The 17,015-nt window shown below is 36.1% G+C and overlaps 2 protein-coding genes across 3 annotated transcripts; one reads left to right on the forward strand and one right to left on the reverse strand.

Moving 5' to 3' along the window:
- Nucleotides 1-1,915: 1,915 nt before the first annotated feature.
- LOC108667228 (glyceraldehyde-3-phosphate dehydrogenase) lies at nt 1,916-4,698 on the forward strand. The gene is made up of 3 exons (XM_018154227.2): nt 1,916-2,073; nt 2,927-2,982; nt 3,617-4,698. The coding sequence occupies exons 1-3, from the start codon at nt 1,996-1,998 to the stop codon at nt 4,482-4,484; spliced, it is 1,002 nt and encodes a 333-aa protein (XP_018009716.1). The 5' UTR covers nt 1,916-1,995; the 3' UTR covers nt 4,485-4,698.
- Nucleotides 4,699-6,438: 1,740 nt separating this feature from the next.
- LOC108667229 (mediator of RNA polymerase II transcription subunit 7) lies at nt 6,439-9,328 on the reverse strand. 2 transcript variants are annotated; one of them, XM_047884913.1, is made up of 4 exons: nt 9,220-9,328; nt 7,930-8,222; nt 7,234-7,491; nt 6,439-6,723 (listed from the first exon to the last, which is right to left on the reverse strand). In XM_047884913.1, exons 2-4 carry the CDS (start codon nt 8,119-8,121, stop codon nt 6,499-6,501), a joined length of 675 nt encoding a protein of 224 aa, XP_047740869.1. In that variant the 5' UTR covers nt 8,122-8,222; nt 9,220-9,328; the 3' UTR covers nt 6,439-6,498. The 2 variants fall into 2 exon arrangements, with proteins under 2 accessions (XP_047740869.1, XP_018009718.1); XM_018154229.2 differs by lacking the exon at nt 9,220-9,328 and having other exon boundaries at nt 7,930-8,253.
- Between the last annotated feature and the right edge of the window lie 7,687 nt (nt 9,329-17,015).

Below are 17,015 nucleotides of genomic sequence, written 5' to 3' on the forward strand. Positions count from 1 at the left end.
TGTGCCTAGGGTCACACTACCAGTTGAGTGAGAACACGTCAACGCTCGAAAACAAATCTTAGGTGAATATTTTACGACTTGTTATTTGTTAAAATATCGGCGCCATTCATCCACTGCAGAATTTTGTAGGGCTGTGGAGACCCATGATCTGAGAATATATATATAAACAAACACAGGGGATTTAATCATTAAATCGTGTAATTTTTCCGTATAAAATAATTACAATAAAAATAAAGATATTGATGCCAATTCCTCAAAAGAACTGTATTATCAGAGCATCTAATTCAACTTGAACTATTATTTCAGCAAATTTATTGCAAATTTGGCCCCAAATACATTTATTAAGCGCCATAAAGCTTCATATTAATAATTTATTTCTATCTTGAACAAGAGTTGTTGACGTACTCAAGCTATAGTCGCTGGCACATGACAATTAGACAAATTAAGAACAGTTTGGAGCGGTTTTGATCAATCGTTTTTTCAAATAATTTCATCTTAGATTTTTACGATAGGGACCCAGTAGAAAACCTTAATTGACGTTGCCACATAAAATTGAAATAATTTTAATTAAACAAATGCTGTTAACAGATCGTAAATTTTTCTAATTTATGAACTTGTCTTTAATTAAAAGTCAAGGTCGTTCACTAGTTTGCTCTGCAAAGGCACTCGCAACTTCTTTTGCATCTCAAGGCGTTCAATCGATAAACATCCACACTTGCTTCCTTCGGAAGAAATCGAGCACATTGTTGTTTAAAAACATATTATTACGTAAAATTTTATATTAAAAATGATTGCTTGCAGTACAAGAATTTGCATTTATATAGATAGCTCTAGAACACAAAACCAACGGACTAGTTTGTCCTTTAATAGTTTTCAAGGTCAATCAAGGTGCCACCGGCTTTGCCCATAGAAAAGGCACCTTGACTTAGTGAACCAATTTATGACCAATTATTTGAAATTTGGAATTTAAAACACCGCAAAATTTTCAGGAAAGATATTTTTCTTAAATTTGAAGACATGGTTATATACATTCAAAATAATGCTTGATCAATAAAGCTGTCTGCTAACCGGCGCACCGTTGCTTGTTGCGAAGCAGACGATCTCAGAGCTGGCAGTCTAGTCAGAGCATTCGGTGAGTGTGGATATCAAAATTTCTCTCTGATCTTGGTAAAGCTTGATCTCCTCCAATAGATAAATATTAAAGTATTCAATTTTATTTTGATATTTTCTATATTGTAACGGCATTGGTATATATTCGGAAGATTTGACTGTCTGACATTAGGCAGTTGACGAATTTGTAAACCGGTTATTTTATGGAATGCCCTTGAGACGCCATTGAGTTGAAGTTGCTTCGCACGTAAACGAAATGTCCGGCTTCATATTTTTATAGATTAATTTACATTCTAACTTCTTGAATTTTGATGATACAGACTAAAGTCACTAAACATTCAAGATTTTTTGAGCTCGAACACGTGTATAATTTTTTCCATTCTGAATTTGTTCTTGACTGTCGATTAAAGATAGTTTCTGCACTAAATTATTATTCTCAAAAGAAAATGAATGTTCAACTTCACAGAATGTTAAAGTGGAATAATAGGAATGAAGCAGACTGTTTGATGAATTATCAGTAGTGTAAAAAATAATCTTAAGCAACGTTAGGCTTAGGGCGGGGCTTGTAAAGACAACACGTTTAATGACTTTACGGTTAGTACGTGCGGACTAATTGACACGGCGATTCACGAAACGTTGATTTACGATATACATACATGAGAATTTGACAGCCGACCTTTAAGTTAAAATTAAGCCTTCTTGTATATGCGCTACAGTAATGTGCTCTGTGCAGGTATGTCACACAGTCACAGAGTTACTTACGCTGCTGCGCACTTCATAGAATTAATTTTTTTCATGAAAATTATGTTGTAAGAAGCAAATTCTAACCCATTTCATTTCGCAGCCGTTGTACCGTGTAGTCATCACTCCAGCTCAGCTAACATCATGTCGAAGATCGGAATTAACGGATTTGGCCGCATCGGGCGCCTGGTGCTGCGTTGCGCTATTGAGAAGGGAGCTGAAGTAAGAGAACTAAAATGGAATGATGATTTTTCTAAATTAAAAATTGAGAAATATTGAATATATTCTAAAATCTAAATAGTTTATGAATTTATGTATAATTTGGTTTATGAACTAAATGCTCTTTAATCATAATTTTTTAAACCACAGGCTAATTTAATTCATTTTTTTCATAGCTAACGTCGCATGCAATTTATTAGTTTTACAGCTTATACTCCGTAGCTGAACATGTGTTCAGGTTGAATAAAAATGCCCTGCAAGCTATTGTCTGTCGTTACTAGCATCGACACAAAACTTCTCATGATCTTTCGAAGGAGCAAGGTTTAAAATAGCGTGGCAGTGGCTACTGTGCTGCAGACAGACTACCAGTACCTTCTATGCATAGAAGGTTGACCTCGACGACCTTGGCTCATAATAAGCGCGTTTCATAACTCGCACATTTCAAATTAATACTCTACCGCCGTATGTCACGCTGCGGGAACATAACTTTAAACTTGAATTATACGTAAACAATCTAGTGTAGCAACCCGAGGACGTTTGTACGCAACAGCGAACATTTGAAAATTTACGTACGTGGCGGCAACCATCAGTGCAAGTCATTTTGCGCTCACTAGCAGCGTATCCTTTTTGGGAAGTAGGCTTGTGACAATATTGCTCCGTTTACTCGTGTCAGGCGGTAGAGGGTTAAACTAATATGATATTACTGGGCTTAATTAGCATCACGGTGTGGATCTGATGTTTCAAACCAGCTTAATGCCCATGTTTAAAAAATTTATAGGAGAAAATATTGATGACAAATCTTGCAATTTACCATCCGTGTTGATCCTTGTATTTAAATACATATTTTGCGTTTCAGGTGGTGGCGGTGAACGACCCATTCATCACCTTGGACTACATGGTCTACATGTTCAAGTAGGTAGACCCCAACTTGACATTTCATTACCCTGACTGACGTACAAATTTTAGTACTTGCAATGGAATTGAGCTTTCGCATAAACTGGCGAAAGTACACGAAATATCTATATCTAATCACGGAATTGGTTAATTGTACTGAAAATCAGTTTTCCATCAAATTAGAAAGTTCAGTTACATTTTGCCGATTATGATGCATATAGTATGTTTTAGTACATTCTGATTCATTTAGTACATACTGTCGTCTGCCTGTGTATTAATACTCTGATGTTGCCGGCTCGACGCCGCTGACATATGATTGACATTTCCTTGTTCCTTAATATAATGGTGATATTACCATACCATGTTCGATGGGTTGCGTTCACGCTATACAAATATGTTAAACAAATATGACGTGCATGAACCGTTTCCGGTACAGTTGTTATTGCTATCTCAATCTCGCGCGTCCGTCATTTAGCTGTAGCCGATGCAACTTCTTTGCTTCGAACTTCCTATGTATTTTGTTTCCGGCACTGCGTAGTTCGAGTTCAATTATTTTCTGTTGTACAATTTGTGGCAATATTTTGCTGCCTAACCCACCTGCAGAGTTCATTAACAGGCGTAAGAATCTAAGGTTATTTTTTCCCCCACTCAGGTATGACTCGACTCATGGCACGTTCAAGGGTGACGTGAAGGCTGACGGTGGCAACCTCGTTGTCAACGGCCATGTCATCAAGGTCTTCAATGAAATGAAGCCTGATAACATTCCATGGGGAAGCGCTGGTGCCGAGTACATCGTCGAATCCACTGGCGTCTTCACCACTCTTGACAAGGCCAAGGCTCATTTTAGCAACGGCGGCAAAAAAGTAATCATTTCGGCCCCATCTGCTGATGCTCCCATGTTCGTCATGGGCGTGAACCACGAGAAATATAGCAAGGACATGACAATTGTGTCGAACGCCTCGTGCACCACCAACTGCCTCGCGCCCGTCGCCAAGGTGCTCAACGACTCCTTCGGTATTGAGGAGGGACTCATGACGACCGTGCACGCCGTCACCGCTACTCAGAAGACTGTCGATGGTCCCTCGGCCAAGGACTGGCGCGGTGGCCGGGGCGCTGGCCAGAATATCATCCCTTCATCCACTGGCGCTGCTAAGGCTGTAGGTAAGGTCATTCCCGAGCTCAACGGCAAGCTCACTGGCATGGCTTTCCGCGTTCCCACGCCCGATGTCTCTGTCGTCGACTTGACCGTGAGACTTGGCAAGGAGTGCTCCTACGACGAGATCAAGGCCGCTATGAAGGCCGCGTCAGAGGGACCTCTCAAGGGATATCTCGGCTACACCGAAGACGATGTCGTGTCAAGCGATTTCATTGGCGACCACAGGTCATCTATCTTCGATGCCAAGGCCGGCATCCAGCTGAGCAAGACGTTTGTGAAGGTCGTCTCATGGTACGACAACGAGTACGGCTACTCCAACCGTGTCGTTGATCTTATTAAGCATATGCAGAATGTAGATGCGTAAGGCTGTGAGCCTTCCATGTATTGTTTGTTAGAATCGACTTCATCAAGGATTACCTTCGCAGTACAGTGGGCTTGAGCGTGATTCATAGCTAGTGATGGAAATATCTGTTAAACATATATTTTTCCGTTTTCTTGGGACCCCAAGAATTAATTGATTTCATCTTTCGGTCTAACAGACTGTCCTCTGTAAACTGCAATAAACTGGATTAAAATACTGTTTTTATATCTCTGCACCTGATGAGGTAGTACTATTAGGGAAAAAAATAGTACTGTACCCTAATTTCCAATTCAATCCTCGGATTTACAAGGCTACATCATATGCTAAGCGCTCCCAACGTAGTTAAAATGTTCTCGACATCGCTGAAATGGCGTCGACATTTTATGTAAAACATTCTTCCCACAACGCTGTTAACGTCAGGAAACGTCATGTTTAGATCCTCTGTACGTAATGCTGAAGAGTGACGTAAAGAATCATGAATTCATCTTCGGTGCATGAAAATGTAGCGAGTACCATGATGAGTGACTGCAATCATGCTTCGAGGAGGTATGTTGAACTGAAATAAATACGATCACAACTCACCGGCAATGGCTGTATGCTTCGCTTAACCCCAGCATAGAAATTTATCTACGATCGTACAGTGGTTCAAAGAAAGCAGTTATCGACAAGATGGCGATGCTCAAGTATGGTCAACTTTTCATATGACGGAAATCGGACTTTTCGCTAAGTTAACAGCTTCATCAAAGCTCGTAGACAAGCTTTCAAGGTAAATTGTAACAATAAAAATCTACATGAATAATTTTAATCATTTACGTAAACACATTTATCGATCGCATTGCATGAGCGTTGGTGATTACGAAATGAATAATTGCGGAAAGATGATATCGAAGCAAGGAATGACAATGTATTGTAAATCAGATGCAACAAGAACATAGAAATACATTTAAAAACCTTAATCACTACTCGATAACGGCAAATGTCGCATGCATGTAAAAAGCGGCGACCACGTTGTGCTGTCCTTTTGCTCTTAGGAGAACACGATTTTTGCACATAAGAGCGATCGAATTGGTTACGATCATAAGTTATTTACAAAATACAAAACATTGAAAGGAACTAGAAGCACTGGTTATAATAATATCAGAAATAAATAAACTTAGGAAATGGTACACCTAGATGAGCAAATATACCATCAAGAATACAATGAGAGAAATCAACCAGAGATGCGGACCTGTTAAGACAGAAAAAATCCATACGCTAAATACGCGGAGAAAGAAAGGCGCTTGAAAAATAGGAAATTATTAAACGTTGAAAGAGTAAAAAAAGTTCAAAACAGTTAAAAGAGAACGAAGTAGACATTTGTTGTTAGGCTGATCAAGTCATTACTATAGAATGACATCGACCAACGACACATCATTTAGTAAGAATAATGCAGAGAGCGTCGACGAAGGAGGTAGATGAGCCTTTCGTGGCAGAATTGTGGGACAAATATTGCAGGCATAAAACTATTCAATACAAACTGAAATGGAAAATGTCTGAATAAAAACCTGTTCTTAGTGAGAATAATTCTGGGAGCGTTGCCAATGGAGCACATTCTTCTACCATGGCCCTAAGACCACGGGAAATATTTTTAGCCTGAAAATTTTTTTTCCCGGCACTGAAGAATATCCGAATAAACCTTTTTCCTATTGAAGATAATTCAGAAATTGTTAACAATGGAGCAAATTTGTCTACCGTCACTAGATGCCCATGAAAAATATCTTGAAGACTAAAAAATTATTTACAACAGAACGGCACAGAAAGATACAGGAAAAAATATACTATTTCTTTGAGTAATTCAGAGTAAAACGGCAGAAAAAGCCACTTCTTGTTAGCGCATTTCTCATTTATGAAAAAAATGCACTATTGTGCTCGCCATGTCCGTCCGTCTGTCCGTTCGTGACTTCACATTTTCGTCGACGAGAAAATGCGATCTCTGTCACTCACTGCAGTGAGTACTGAGTTATAATTTCTTGGTAATTCAGAGCGCATCGACGATAGAGCACATAAGCCTGTCATGGCTGGAGACTTTGTCGTGCGGCTGCTGTCCGGCCTCGACGCGCGGCTTGAGCTTGTCCTCAGGGGCGGTGGGCTGCAGCAGATGCTCCACGTCCAGCAGACTCGTCACCTGGTCGGGCAGACCCTGCAGCGCCTCCCGCACCTGTCGCCGCACGCAGCTCTCCAGCAGCTCCAAACGCTCAGCGATCTGAAGATATTAATGAAACTTAATACTTTTTATACGGCAGTAATTCAGAACAAGTTATTAAACTGTGAATAGAGTTAGTATGACGTCGTTATACATATATGTAATTCTTTTTGCAATGATTATAAATGTAACTAGAAAAAATTTAAAAAATAATTATTCAACTGTTAGTAACTAGCGCTCAATTGTACTTGAACAACACTACACCTCTACTAGATCATATTCTTCAGCAGGAAACGAAAGAAAAATATGTGGTAATAAAATGAGCAACGAGAGCATTACTAGAAATATTAAGAAGAGCATGGCAACATCCATAGAAGGTAAAATCATTTGCCTCTAAAACGGTAACATTTGTAACGATAGTAGCATTTGAAAGGAATGTAACAGCAAGAACAAAATAACTAGTGCATGCAAATTAAATGTTTTCATTACCTAATGATTATTGAGAAATTTTGTCAAACATTAAATCACATAAGAATACAGAAAAAATAATCTCGAGCAAAGAAATGGTACCTGATGACGATTGCGTTTCTGCAGTTCCAGCATGACTCTGATGGTCTCCCTTGCTTGGTGTGGCCGAAACTCGTTGATGAGGTGGTGCATGTTTATAAATAACAGTTTAAGATCTTCTATTTTGTCTGTTCGTTTACTTGAGTCTGGACATTTGATCAAAATGTCAAGTAAATCCATGAAATTTACAAGTATGGAATGATTTAACTTTTTCAGCTCACGCCGCTGATCGTAGCTTTGAGGATACAATCGTCTGATGGCCTGAAAAAACGTGTATAATAAGCAAGTGAATAAGATAAAACTTCATGATTTGTTATGAGATAATAAGTTGAGAAAAAGAAATATGTCAATATATTTGTAGGATATGTTGTAGATTTTAAATCTAAATGGTCCTCTACCCGCAACAATTTGACAGAAAATAAATGCTTCATATTTCAGGTTTTGATTATAATGGCCAAGATTTTCAATTCAAGACAAAGAAAGTAGAATTTTTGTATCTATAAGGATTAAATTTAATTTCAGACATCAATGGGTCATAGTATGCAATTTTCTGTTTACATGTGTAGGAAACTATATGTGGGTAAACAATGCTAAACAAGGGCATGGTAATTATGTTGTTCTACATAAATCTACAAATTAATTATTGCAATTGACAATAATGCTATTAGTTAACAAATTTTCTGAAAAATTGAAGCTTACCTGGCTTTCTAGAGGCCTAATGATGGGGTCATCAGCATTGAAAGGCACACTGAACATGGAATACTCATTAGGAGGAGGGGGTGGTGGTCGAGGCACACGTCCTTTGCGAATATTATCATCGGTGTATAAATTAATGTATTGGGTGGGGGGAAGAGGGAACTTAGATTCCATTTCTGTTGGGAATGCTGCCATTTTTGGTAACTTTATGATAAATGATAATGAACACTACATCTAAATTAAAAATGAAAATAAATTTTGTTCTTATTCTCTGGATTGTGACAAGTGGGAAATAGCTGAAAAGAAAATTAGTTGTATTAGTACATTGGGGTTTCATCAACAAAAATTTTTAATGTAACACTTTAGAAACGGATATAAATTTCTTGTTGCTGAAGTAATGCAATGATGATTAAAAGTAAGTAAATCAATGAACAGAATGCATGACAAATATCTATACCACAATTCCTTATCTGAAATATTTTCTTCACTTATCTTAGTTTCATAGGATATTAAAGTTAATAGTGTCACACTGTAAGGATGTCTTATTTATCTTTTAAATTGAATATATTTTCTGGCAGGTGCATTGACTGAACTTTTTGAATATGAGTGAGAGTTGTGTGGATGACCAATGCAAAAGTCTGACCTGAGACCTCCAGCCCATCAATTTCTATACCAGTCCCAGGACTGAATAGGGAGAAATTGGAATTTCAAAAGATGCCATACTATCATCATGTAGGTGGTATTCTTAATGAAAACGGTTGCAACTTTCATTGCTTCCACTTCTACACTTTATTTTATGAAAATACAAATGTATATGTTCAGCATATTTGAAGCACTGAACAGCACTATTTCAAAATATGGGCTAAATCCCAGTAATTACAAAATTTATGATCTCATACTTCATAAGTTACTATTTCACATCAAACAACTTCTATCTGTAATGTATTGCAGCTTTGAACATTAAAACAAAGGATCATTGTTTGCTTGTATAATAGGTTATAAAGAAAGCTGTATTATATAATAGTCAAGTAATGTGCATACAAGTTTTTTCAAATTATTCTGTAAATAGACTGTAATAATAAAATTTATAAAACATGCTTTGTAAAGGAGGATGATATTTAACCAAATAATTTAATATTTGCTAAAAAATTGAAATGAGTTGTTTTTTTACTTGGTCATGTTTCTTTCACAAAGTTTTTTACTGGTTTAACATGTCATTTTAAGAAATATCACTAAATCATCAGTGCAACATCACTGCATGGGCAAGTATGTAATTGTTGATGAAACACTCACTGGCCGCCACTGGTTCATCTTCTAGAGGCAATCTCCCTTGGCAAGCATGCTGTCCAGATGAGCTTCTATGCCAATTCTTCCCATAGAATTATTTGAAGCAACAAAAATCAGCTAAATCATTCTTGCTTAAATTCTATAGGACATGCTGCAGAGTGAAAGAAAAGTTCAGAAATGAATGCAATCAGAGCTCAGCCAATGATGATGTCATTCATTTGACAACTGCATGAAAAATTCATGAATGTTTATTTGAGGGGAAAATTGAGTTATACTGGTCTAGTTTTCAATAGTTCAATTTTATTGCTTTATGAAATATTTATTCTAATGTTTCTTTTATATGATTATTAGTCAAGTGCTCAACAAAAAACACAAAGGGCAAAGAATGGAATTACATGAATTAGACTGTATACCTCAAGATAGAGCACATATTTGTGATTAAGAAGTAGAAGTTGAATTAATTTGAATTTGACTTGCAATATATTCAACTTATGTCTTTAACACAAGTTAAATTAGGCAGCCATGTCAAGCCTATTGACATGTCTCACAGTTAATTCTCCCCTTGGTCCTTGCCTAATTTCATTTGCAAGAATACAATAAAAAAGTATAATAAATGGTTAAATTTGGCCAGACATTTTTCAAAATTACACAGAAAACCATTTTCTTATCAACAGCTTTAGGAAAATTATAATCTCAAAAATCGGACAGATGCCACTCATAATCGAGACACAATGGCCAGGATGTTAAGTATATACTGGCTTTAGGTCAAGATAGGGATCCTTTTTCAAGCCTTCTGCCAGCCATCTTGACTTTAAATTGGCGTCCATGATAACACAAGTTGTGGATAGATGAATCAACACCACAGTCACTGCGTGTATCTCCTTCATAGTTTTATTGCTTGAACGTCCCTTGCAGCAATTGTAAGGCACATACCTCTGTGACAATCATTGCATATTGGCCATATTGATAGTAATGCACTTCCATTTTTGCAAATCATCACCCATCCATAATATCAATCACAATGCTCTTAAGTCTGTGCCAACCATTGCGCATCAGTCATAATAATTGTATTGTGGGTATGTCAGTACTGATCATTATGCAGAAGCAATTTAAATTGTAAATTGCAATTTATGGACTAGCATGGAATATATTTTCATTTTGAGCTGCAACTAGAGCTTTCCTGCCATTTTTGGAGGCATTAAATTTTTACTAGATGAATTACCCCTTACTCAATTATTAACCACAGTGCACATCAGGCTGCAAGACTCAAAGTGCCTAAAAAATTGGTTACTTTAGAGCCTTAAGATCTCATTCATAAGTAGAAAAATATTATTCAGTACTCACTGCAGTGAGTGACAGAAAGCGTATTTTGTTGTTGATGAAAACGTGAAGTCATGGACAGACGGACGGACATGGCAAGCACAATAGCACATTTTTTCCATAAATGAGAAATGCACTAAAAATTACAATACTGACTATGGTGACCAATCTGTAAGATTGGGCATAACTTTCCTAATATCAAGGGTAAAAACAATTGCTTCACAGGTGATTTTTTAGAAATTGTAGATGAAATTAGGCCATTTTTATGTCCTTTTAGTTTTGCTGAAGAAATTGAAAAAGTGAGATAGAAAAGAGTGAAATTGGCATAATTCATGGGCATTTAGGTCTAATATGCAGGTGGTTTCTGTCCAATTTTCCCATTTGTTTTGGAGAATTATTATTGGCAATAGTTGTCCACTTTGATCATATTCTGGCCTCCTTGGAGCAATGAATTTGGTCTTCTTGACCCATACTTTACTGTCTGGCAAAAACTAAAAAATATACGTAGCTCAGTACTCACTGCAGTGAGTGACAGCGCATTTTTCTTGTTGACAAAAAAGTGATCATGGACAGACAGACAGACAGACATGATGAGCATAATAGCCCTTTTTTCCATAAATGAGAAAATGCGCTAAAAAGGACTAAAACCATGGTAAATTTTACCTATTCCTATGAAAAGTAATTTCTTCAAAAATAAAAAAACAGCACATTTTGATTAGAATAAAAAAATCATCAGTAAAAGAATCATTCTTCACTTACAATATTTTAAAAACTATGTTCAATATTCCAAATTAATGAAAAATTGGGCAAAAGCCACACATGAATTGGAACATTTTTATACATTTATTACCTTATTAACATTTCTTCAGTCAAAAATAAGAAAATCAGCCTTTTTTCCTCAGTAAAAATTGAAAACCACCTGTAACATGATTGCTTTTACCTGTAATCTTAGAGAACTTCTGTCCATAGTGGCAAACCAGAGATTTTCTAGAAATGGTTTATTTTTAATTCCCTCATCTACCCAATATTTTGATAATTTTTTTAGCATTTTATTTTCATGTCTGATAAATTGATAATGCAAGTATCCAATATATTTACTAATCTACTTGTAGTTGTAGGACTCAAAAATGAACTTGAAGAACAATAGCAGTTACGTTCATAATTTTGAATTAATGCAATAAAAATATTAAGAAATTTAGAATTGGATTTAATTATAAAAATAAGATTTGCTTATATATGAACATCACCACAATGAATACAACAATAGTTAACCTTATTTCAACTTTTAGTATTTTGGTTCATTCCACCACCCAGTGTGGAATTCTAGAGGGATAATAAATTAACCAGTACACATAGCATATTGGAAAGCAGGACCTGTAAGCTTGGAAAGGCCAGGAACTTTACACTTTCAGTCCATTATTTACATATCCTATCCCTATCCAGAATTCCATCTGTGATTGGTTTGTGATTTTAGCCACTTTCAGCTTTCCAGCTGTGATTGGATAATGGAATTGTAATGTTATCTGCTTTCTAGCTGTGATTGGTTGATGGAAATGCTTTCAAGCTGTGATTGGTTGATGGGGATGCTTTCAAGCTGTGATTGGTTGTGCCCATAAGCCCCGCCCCCAAGTATGGTATATGTACTACAGTACTGGTTAACTAAATACTTAACTGAAACTTGATCATTACAAACAAAAGGCCAAGAATTTTTTTAAAAATCCATTAAATACAAGATAAATAAAAAATATCTATCAAACAAGAGACATCCAAATAATTCTATTACAAACCTAATGTACTATACCGTAAACTGGGGTTACTTTGACCGGCGGGGTAACTTTGGCCACTTTTCGTTTTTTAACAAAAACCCCCAAAACTCAAAAATGATTTGACATAGAAAAATTTTGTCAATGGCCATCAAAGGCCTAATACTGAGGCTACATATGTTTGATACACCTATTAATGTTTTTTCTTTATGTTTCAGACTCTACAGAGTCTTATATATGGTAATTTTAACTTAATTTCCAAATCAGTCAATGTTACCCCGTCACGGCTGCCATTAGGTGGTCACATTTTGCCCATTAGGTGGCGGTGCCCCCCATTTGCAAACTATGACACTTTCCTAAAATTTGTCTTTTGCATATGTAACTAGAAGAGTTCTACTACAATGCACCACAACCTGGAGTTATTTGAAGTTCGGATTTTACCAAAAAAATAAAATTGATTTATTACCTGGTCAAAGAAACCCCAAGAGCTGGGGTAACAAAGACCATCACTTTTTTTGAAATTACATCAAAACTATGAGAGGCAGGAGCCAGCAATTTATGGTGAGTAAAGCTAGAGTATAGACTTGTATTTTGCATGTTTCAATTTAAGTTTAACTTATCTAGTAAAAAAATGGCATCATTTTGAAAAAAATAGTGGTCAAAGTTACCCCACTTTACGGTACAATTGAAACATTTTGTCCACTTTTGATCCTCCTTTTCATTTATAGTCAGTCTCCTGGTAGGCTGACAGAGCACTGTATCCAAGGAAAGGAAAGCTTTTCAACTTGGGTGGAAAGCTTTTTTATAAGTGAACATCCATTCTTAGAATTCCAGCCTGCCACCACCAGAACCTCTTATTAGAGCAGGTTCTATACCGAGACTACAAAAAGCATCTTTATTTCCCTAAAATTGAATGTGGGATGCTTTAGAACTAGGAAGGCATGGAAGGGCAAAAAAAATGTTCTTTGCCACTATGAGAGTATGAGTTGAGTTCTCTCTGATATTTTGCATGCGAATTTCACAGATTTATACAGCCCTTCCCTAATTTTTTACATAATATGTATAAAAATATAACTCGGTACTCACTGCAATGAGTGACAGAGAGCGCATTTTCTTGACTACGAAAACTTGAGGTCACGGACAGATGGACGGACAGACAGACAGACGTGACATGGCAAGCACAACAGTGCATTTTTTCCATATATGAGAATAAAATACTTAAAAAAACTTTTTAAAAAAACACGTTTTTCTTTTGGACTAAAAAGTAGAAAATGAATTATGGCTCGTCCCAAAAAAAGTGTGTCGGGCAGATTTATGATTAAAGCGAAAAGCACACAACATACGAATTTTGGAAATTTGATGGTGAAGGTACAGCCAGCCCGACCCACGTNCATGAATCAATTAATAGAATAAATAATTTTGAAAAAAATTATATATTAAAAAATTTATATATTAAAAAAAATTGACAAACTAATTTTTTAATTTGAAAATTAAATGAGAAATTCATTGTACATTTGTAAGATTGGAGACACTGGATTCTTTGGAAGTGTTGTCTTTAAAAAGTAATTTTTAAACGCATATTATTTACAGTCCCTACAAAAAACAGTCACTAGCATTTGTTTTCACTTAAGCAGCTACTGTACTTGTGATAATGCAGTACATGACCATTCTGACGTAACCGCAACTATGCAATCTTCCTGGAGGAAATGTTTTGAGTTGACTTGTTATTACATTCTGCATGTTATTTTTGCTGGTGGTGGGAGCATTGAAGTATACTGTCAAACGGAGTAATAAGGGACGGTTTTGATCATTTTTTGTTAATAACTTCTGACCATGAAACATTCATAAATGAATATGGGCTCATTTTAAAGGTATTTGCAAGGGCTATCGTATGGCATCTCTGAAAAAATTCCATATGCTATACCTAAGGTGCCAGACGCAAAATAAAAGCATCCTGAACTAACCCTGGGAACAGGGTAATAAGGGACACTTGAGATAAAACTCCATTTTAAAACATTTGAAGCATGCAGAGTGTGCTCATTCATAACTAACAGTAATCTGAAGTCCTCCTCTTCCTTTTTAGATAATGCAGATGTATATTAATGACATTTTCTGTCATTTTTACTCGTTCTTCCTTTATTGATATGATATTACCTTCTCCATACATCACTGTATTATTGATATGATAATACCTAATCCATGGACATGCCATTAAGCATTGACAACAACCTTGTCCATTGCAAGCTTCATATCAGAAGCTGTATAGCATTTCTTCTGTAGGTAAGCTTACAGGACGGCTTGTAATGTCACACCATTTTGATTAAGTCGAGTGAATTCACTATAATGAAAAAATATTGTAAAAATCATGCCTGAAACACAAAGGAATACCATCATATTTAGTGACGACCATCATATTTTTTGAGAAAAAAATCATAGTTTAGGTTAATTATTTTTCATGCTATGTTGCCCAGTGAATAATTCTATCTATGACATTCTATGCACAGTTTGGTGATGACCAAATGATCATCGCCAATGATGCACTAATTTTTTGTCAAGTGAAATTTTTTTGCCAAGCTAGGTAAATCTAATCAAAAGTCTTTGTTGTTAATTGATTTTTTTTTGTTAACTGGAGCCTTTGCTAATCAAGGCTCTACTGTAAACAAGTTTTTAGGGGCGTCCCTTATTACCCCAAGGGGGTGTCCCTTATTGCCCCGTCATGCGGAAATGGCCGCCATTTTTTCTGGAATGAGATACACTAATTCTGTCAATCACATTTTTAAGTCAACACCTATGTGCAACTTTTATGTAAGTAAAATTTTTTAATACAGTAAATATATATTTTTTTTTGCTACAGACTTTAGTAGAGGTATTTCTCCAAAATCTCACTCTTCACATTTTTTTTCAAGGATTTTTTGAAGGTAGTAAATGTATGATTCCTTAACTTGCTTTATGTTACACAGATAGGAAAAATGTTGAAATTTATTATACTATTTTTTGTTTTGTAATATTATCATTAGTTTAGCAGCTACAACATTTCTATGAAATGTTGGAGGACTGTCCCATATTACCAGGCCCATCCCTTATTACCTCGTTTGACTGTGTATGCTATGGATTGCAAAAGTTGAAAATTTTAATAAACAACATGTTTGCAAAGTGCAAACCCTAATTTTTTCAATCAAACAAAAATTTATAAAATTAGAGCCACTAGATTTCATACCTACTGAAATTGTATGATATTAGAGCCGCAATATTTCAGAAAAAAATAGGACTTTTCCAGCCTTGTGCCATAATGCAGATTGCAGAGAGAGCATATTGCACTCCCTGGCCCTGGACTGGAGCCTGGGAGGGTAGCCTGGGCCTGGGCCAAGACCTTAAGTTAAGCTGGCTGCTGGTGCTGGCCAGCCTAGCCTCAGTGGCCTGGCCCAGCTTAAGCCCCCAGGCCCAGCAGCCTAATGAGGCTAAATGAGCTCAACTGAGGTCTGAGGCTTACTTGAATGTGGAAAATATCTAGGTACCTTTAGGGCCGTGACTTTCCCACCATTTCTGGAAATGTGAGATTTCCACCAGGACCAGATGAATTAGTACCTCCTATCTAATTGTTAACAAAAGTGCACGATCAGGCTGCAAGATTCCAATTGTAAAAAAAAAATTTATCACAGTCACAATGGAGCTGCAAGAATTTCAGAAACAAGTAAAAATATTCCAATACTGGGCATAGGCTTACTAGGGTAAACGCGGTATATTCTAACACATTAACCCTTTAGCGGGCAAGCATTGAAATATCCAGAAATTAAAATTTCAGAAACCATTTCAAGAAAGTAAGAAGTATTATACAATATATTTATTTCTATGAATGCTTGCGAATTTTGCCTATTGAAGGTTTAAATCGCACTTGAAGAATTCAATAAATGCGATCAGTACACAAAATTTTTCTTTATAATTAAAATTCAGTTTATGCAAATGAAAAATTAGAAACATAAAAATTTAATTTAATTAAATTTAATCAAGTTGCCAAAATAAATAAATATATATATTGATACTTCCACCTTTTGAAGAAAATGCGGAAAGAGCGTCAGTTCCAATGTCCAAGTCAAAACCTTCATTTAAATGCTCTTATTTAAATTTGTGGACTTTGCAGTTGGTGATGCTATACATAGATAGAACGATGGTCAGATAATTAGTGATTGACTGAGGCATTATAAGGATGCCTCAAAAACAAAACAAACAGGAAGCCGTGGGGAGGCTTTTTGTGACGCAATTTCAAGTGATCATATATGGTAACTTACCCGTGAAAGGGTTAAGGACGCACCGAGAAATGAAAAACTATAAAAAATATAAAACTATAAAAAATAACTCGTTACTCGAGTTCTGTTTGCTTTACGTGACTCTCAAAACACCACACTATGTACCAGCAACAATTAAACGTCACAAAGTGTTGCCATATTTATTTAAAAGCCTTTAGAATGCTAACTTACCAAATCCCTATATTCCGATGCTGTGTGACTAAATTCGGCAAGTTGTGAGACGAATTCCAGCCACGCTTCAAACTCTACTAATCGTAATTCCGACATCCTTGTGTTCGAATTCCGATCGCTGCGCGAGCTGTATTGGAATACAACTAGGCTTTGAATTAGAACACTATTGAATATTGAACACTACTTAATTAGGCTTATAATTAAGAAAATTTTAATTTTTGCACACTGCTTGGAACGAGCTGTG

This window comes from Hyalella azteca, unplaced genomic scaffold (assembly GCF_000764305.2).
Source record: "Hyalella azteca isolate HAZT.00-mixed unplaced genomic scaffold, Hazt_2.0.2 contig16463, whole genome shotgun sequence".
NCBI classification, from domain to species: Eukaryota; Metazoa; Arthropoda; class Malacostraca; order Amphipoda; family Hyalellidae; genus Hyalella; species Hyalella azteca.

Bases quoted from the DNA above. Each gene is read 5' to 3' on its own strand.
- LOC108667229 (XM_047884913.1), bottom strand. From the start codon at position 8,121: ATGGCAGCATTCCCAACAGAAATGGAATCTAAGTTCCCTCTTCCCCCC. The intron at 7,492-7,929 runs GTAAGCTTCAAT...ACGTTTTTTCAG, and splicing joins TTAGGCCTCTAGAAAGCCAG to GCCATCAGACGATTGTATCC. The intron at 6,724-7,233 runs GTACCATTTCTT...TAATATCTTCAG, and splicing joins AGAAACGCAATCGTCATCAG to ATCGCTGAGCGTTTGGAGCT.
- LOC108667228 (XM_018154227.2), top strand. From the start codon at position 1,996: ATGTCGAAGATCGGAATTAACGGATTTGGCCGCATCGGGCGCCTGGTG. The intron at 2,074-2,926 runs GTAAGAGAACTA...TTTGCGTTTCAG, and splicing joins CTATTGAGAAGGGAGCTGAA to GTGGTGGCGGTGAACGACCC. The intron at 2,983-3,616 runs GTAGGTAGACCC...TCCCCCACTCAG, and splicing joins TACATGGTCTACATGTTCAA to GTATGACTCGACTCATGGCA.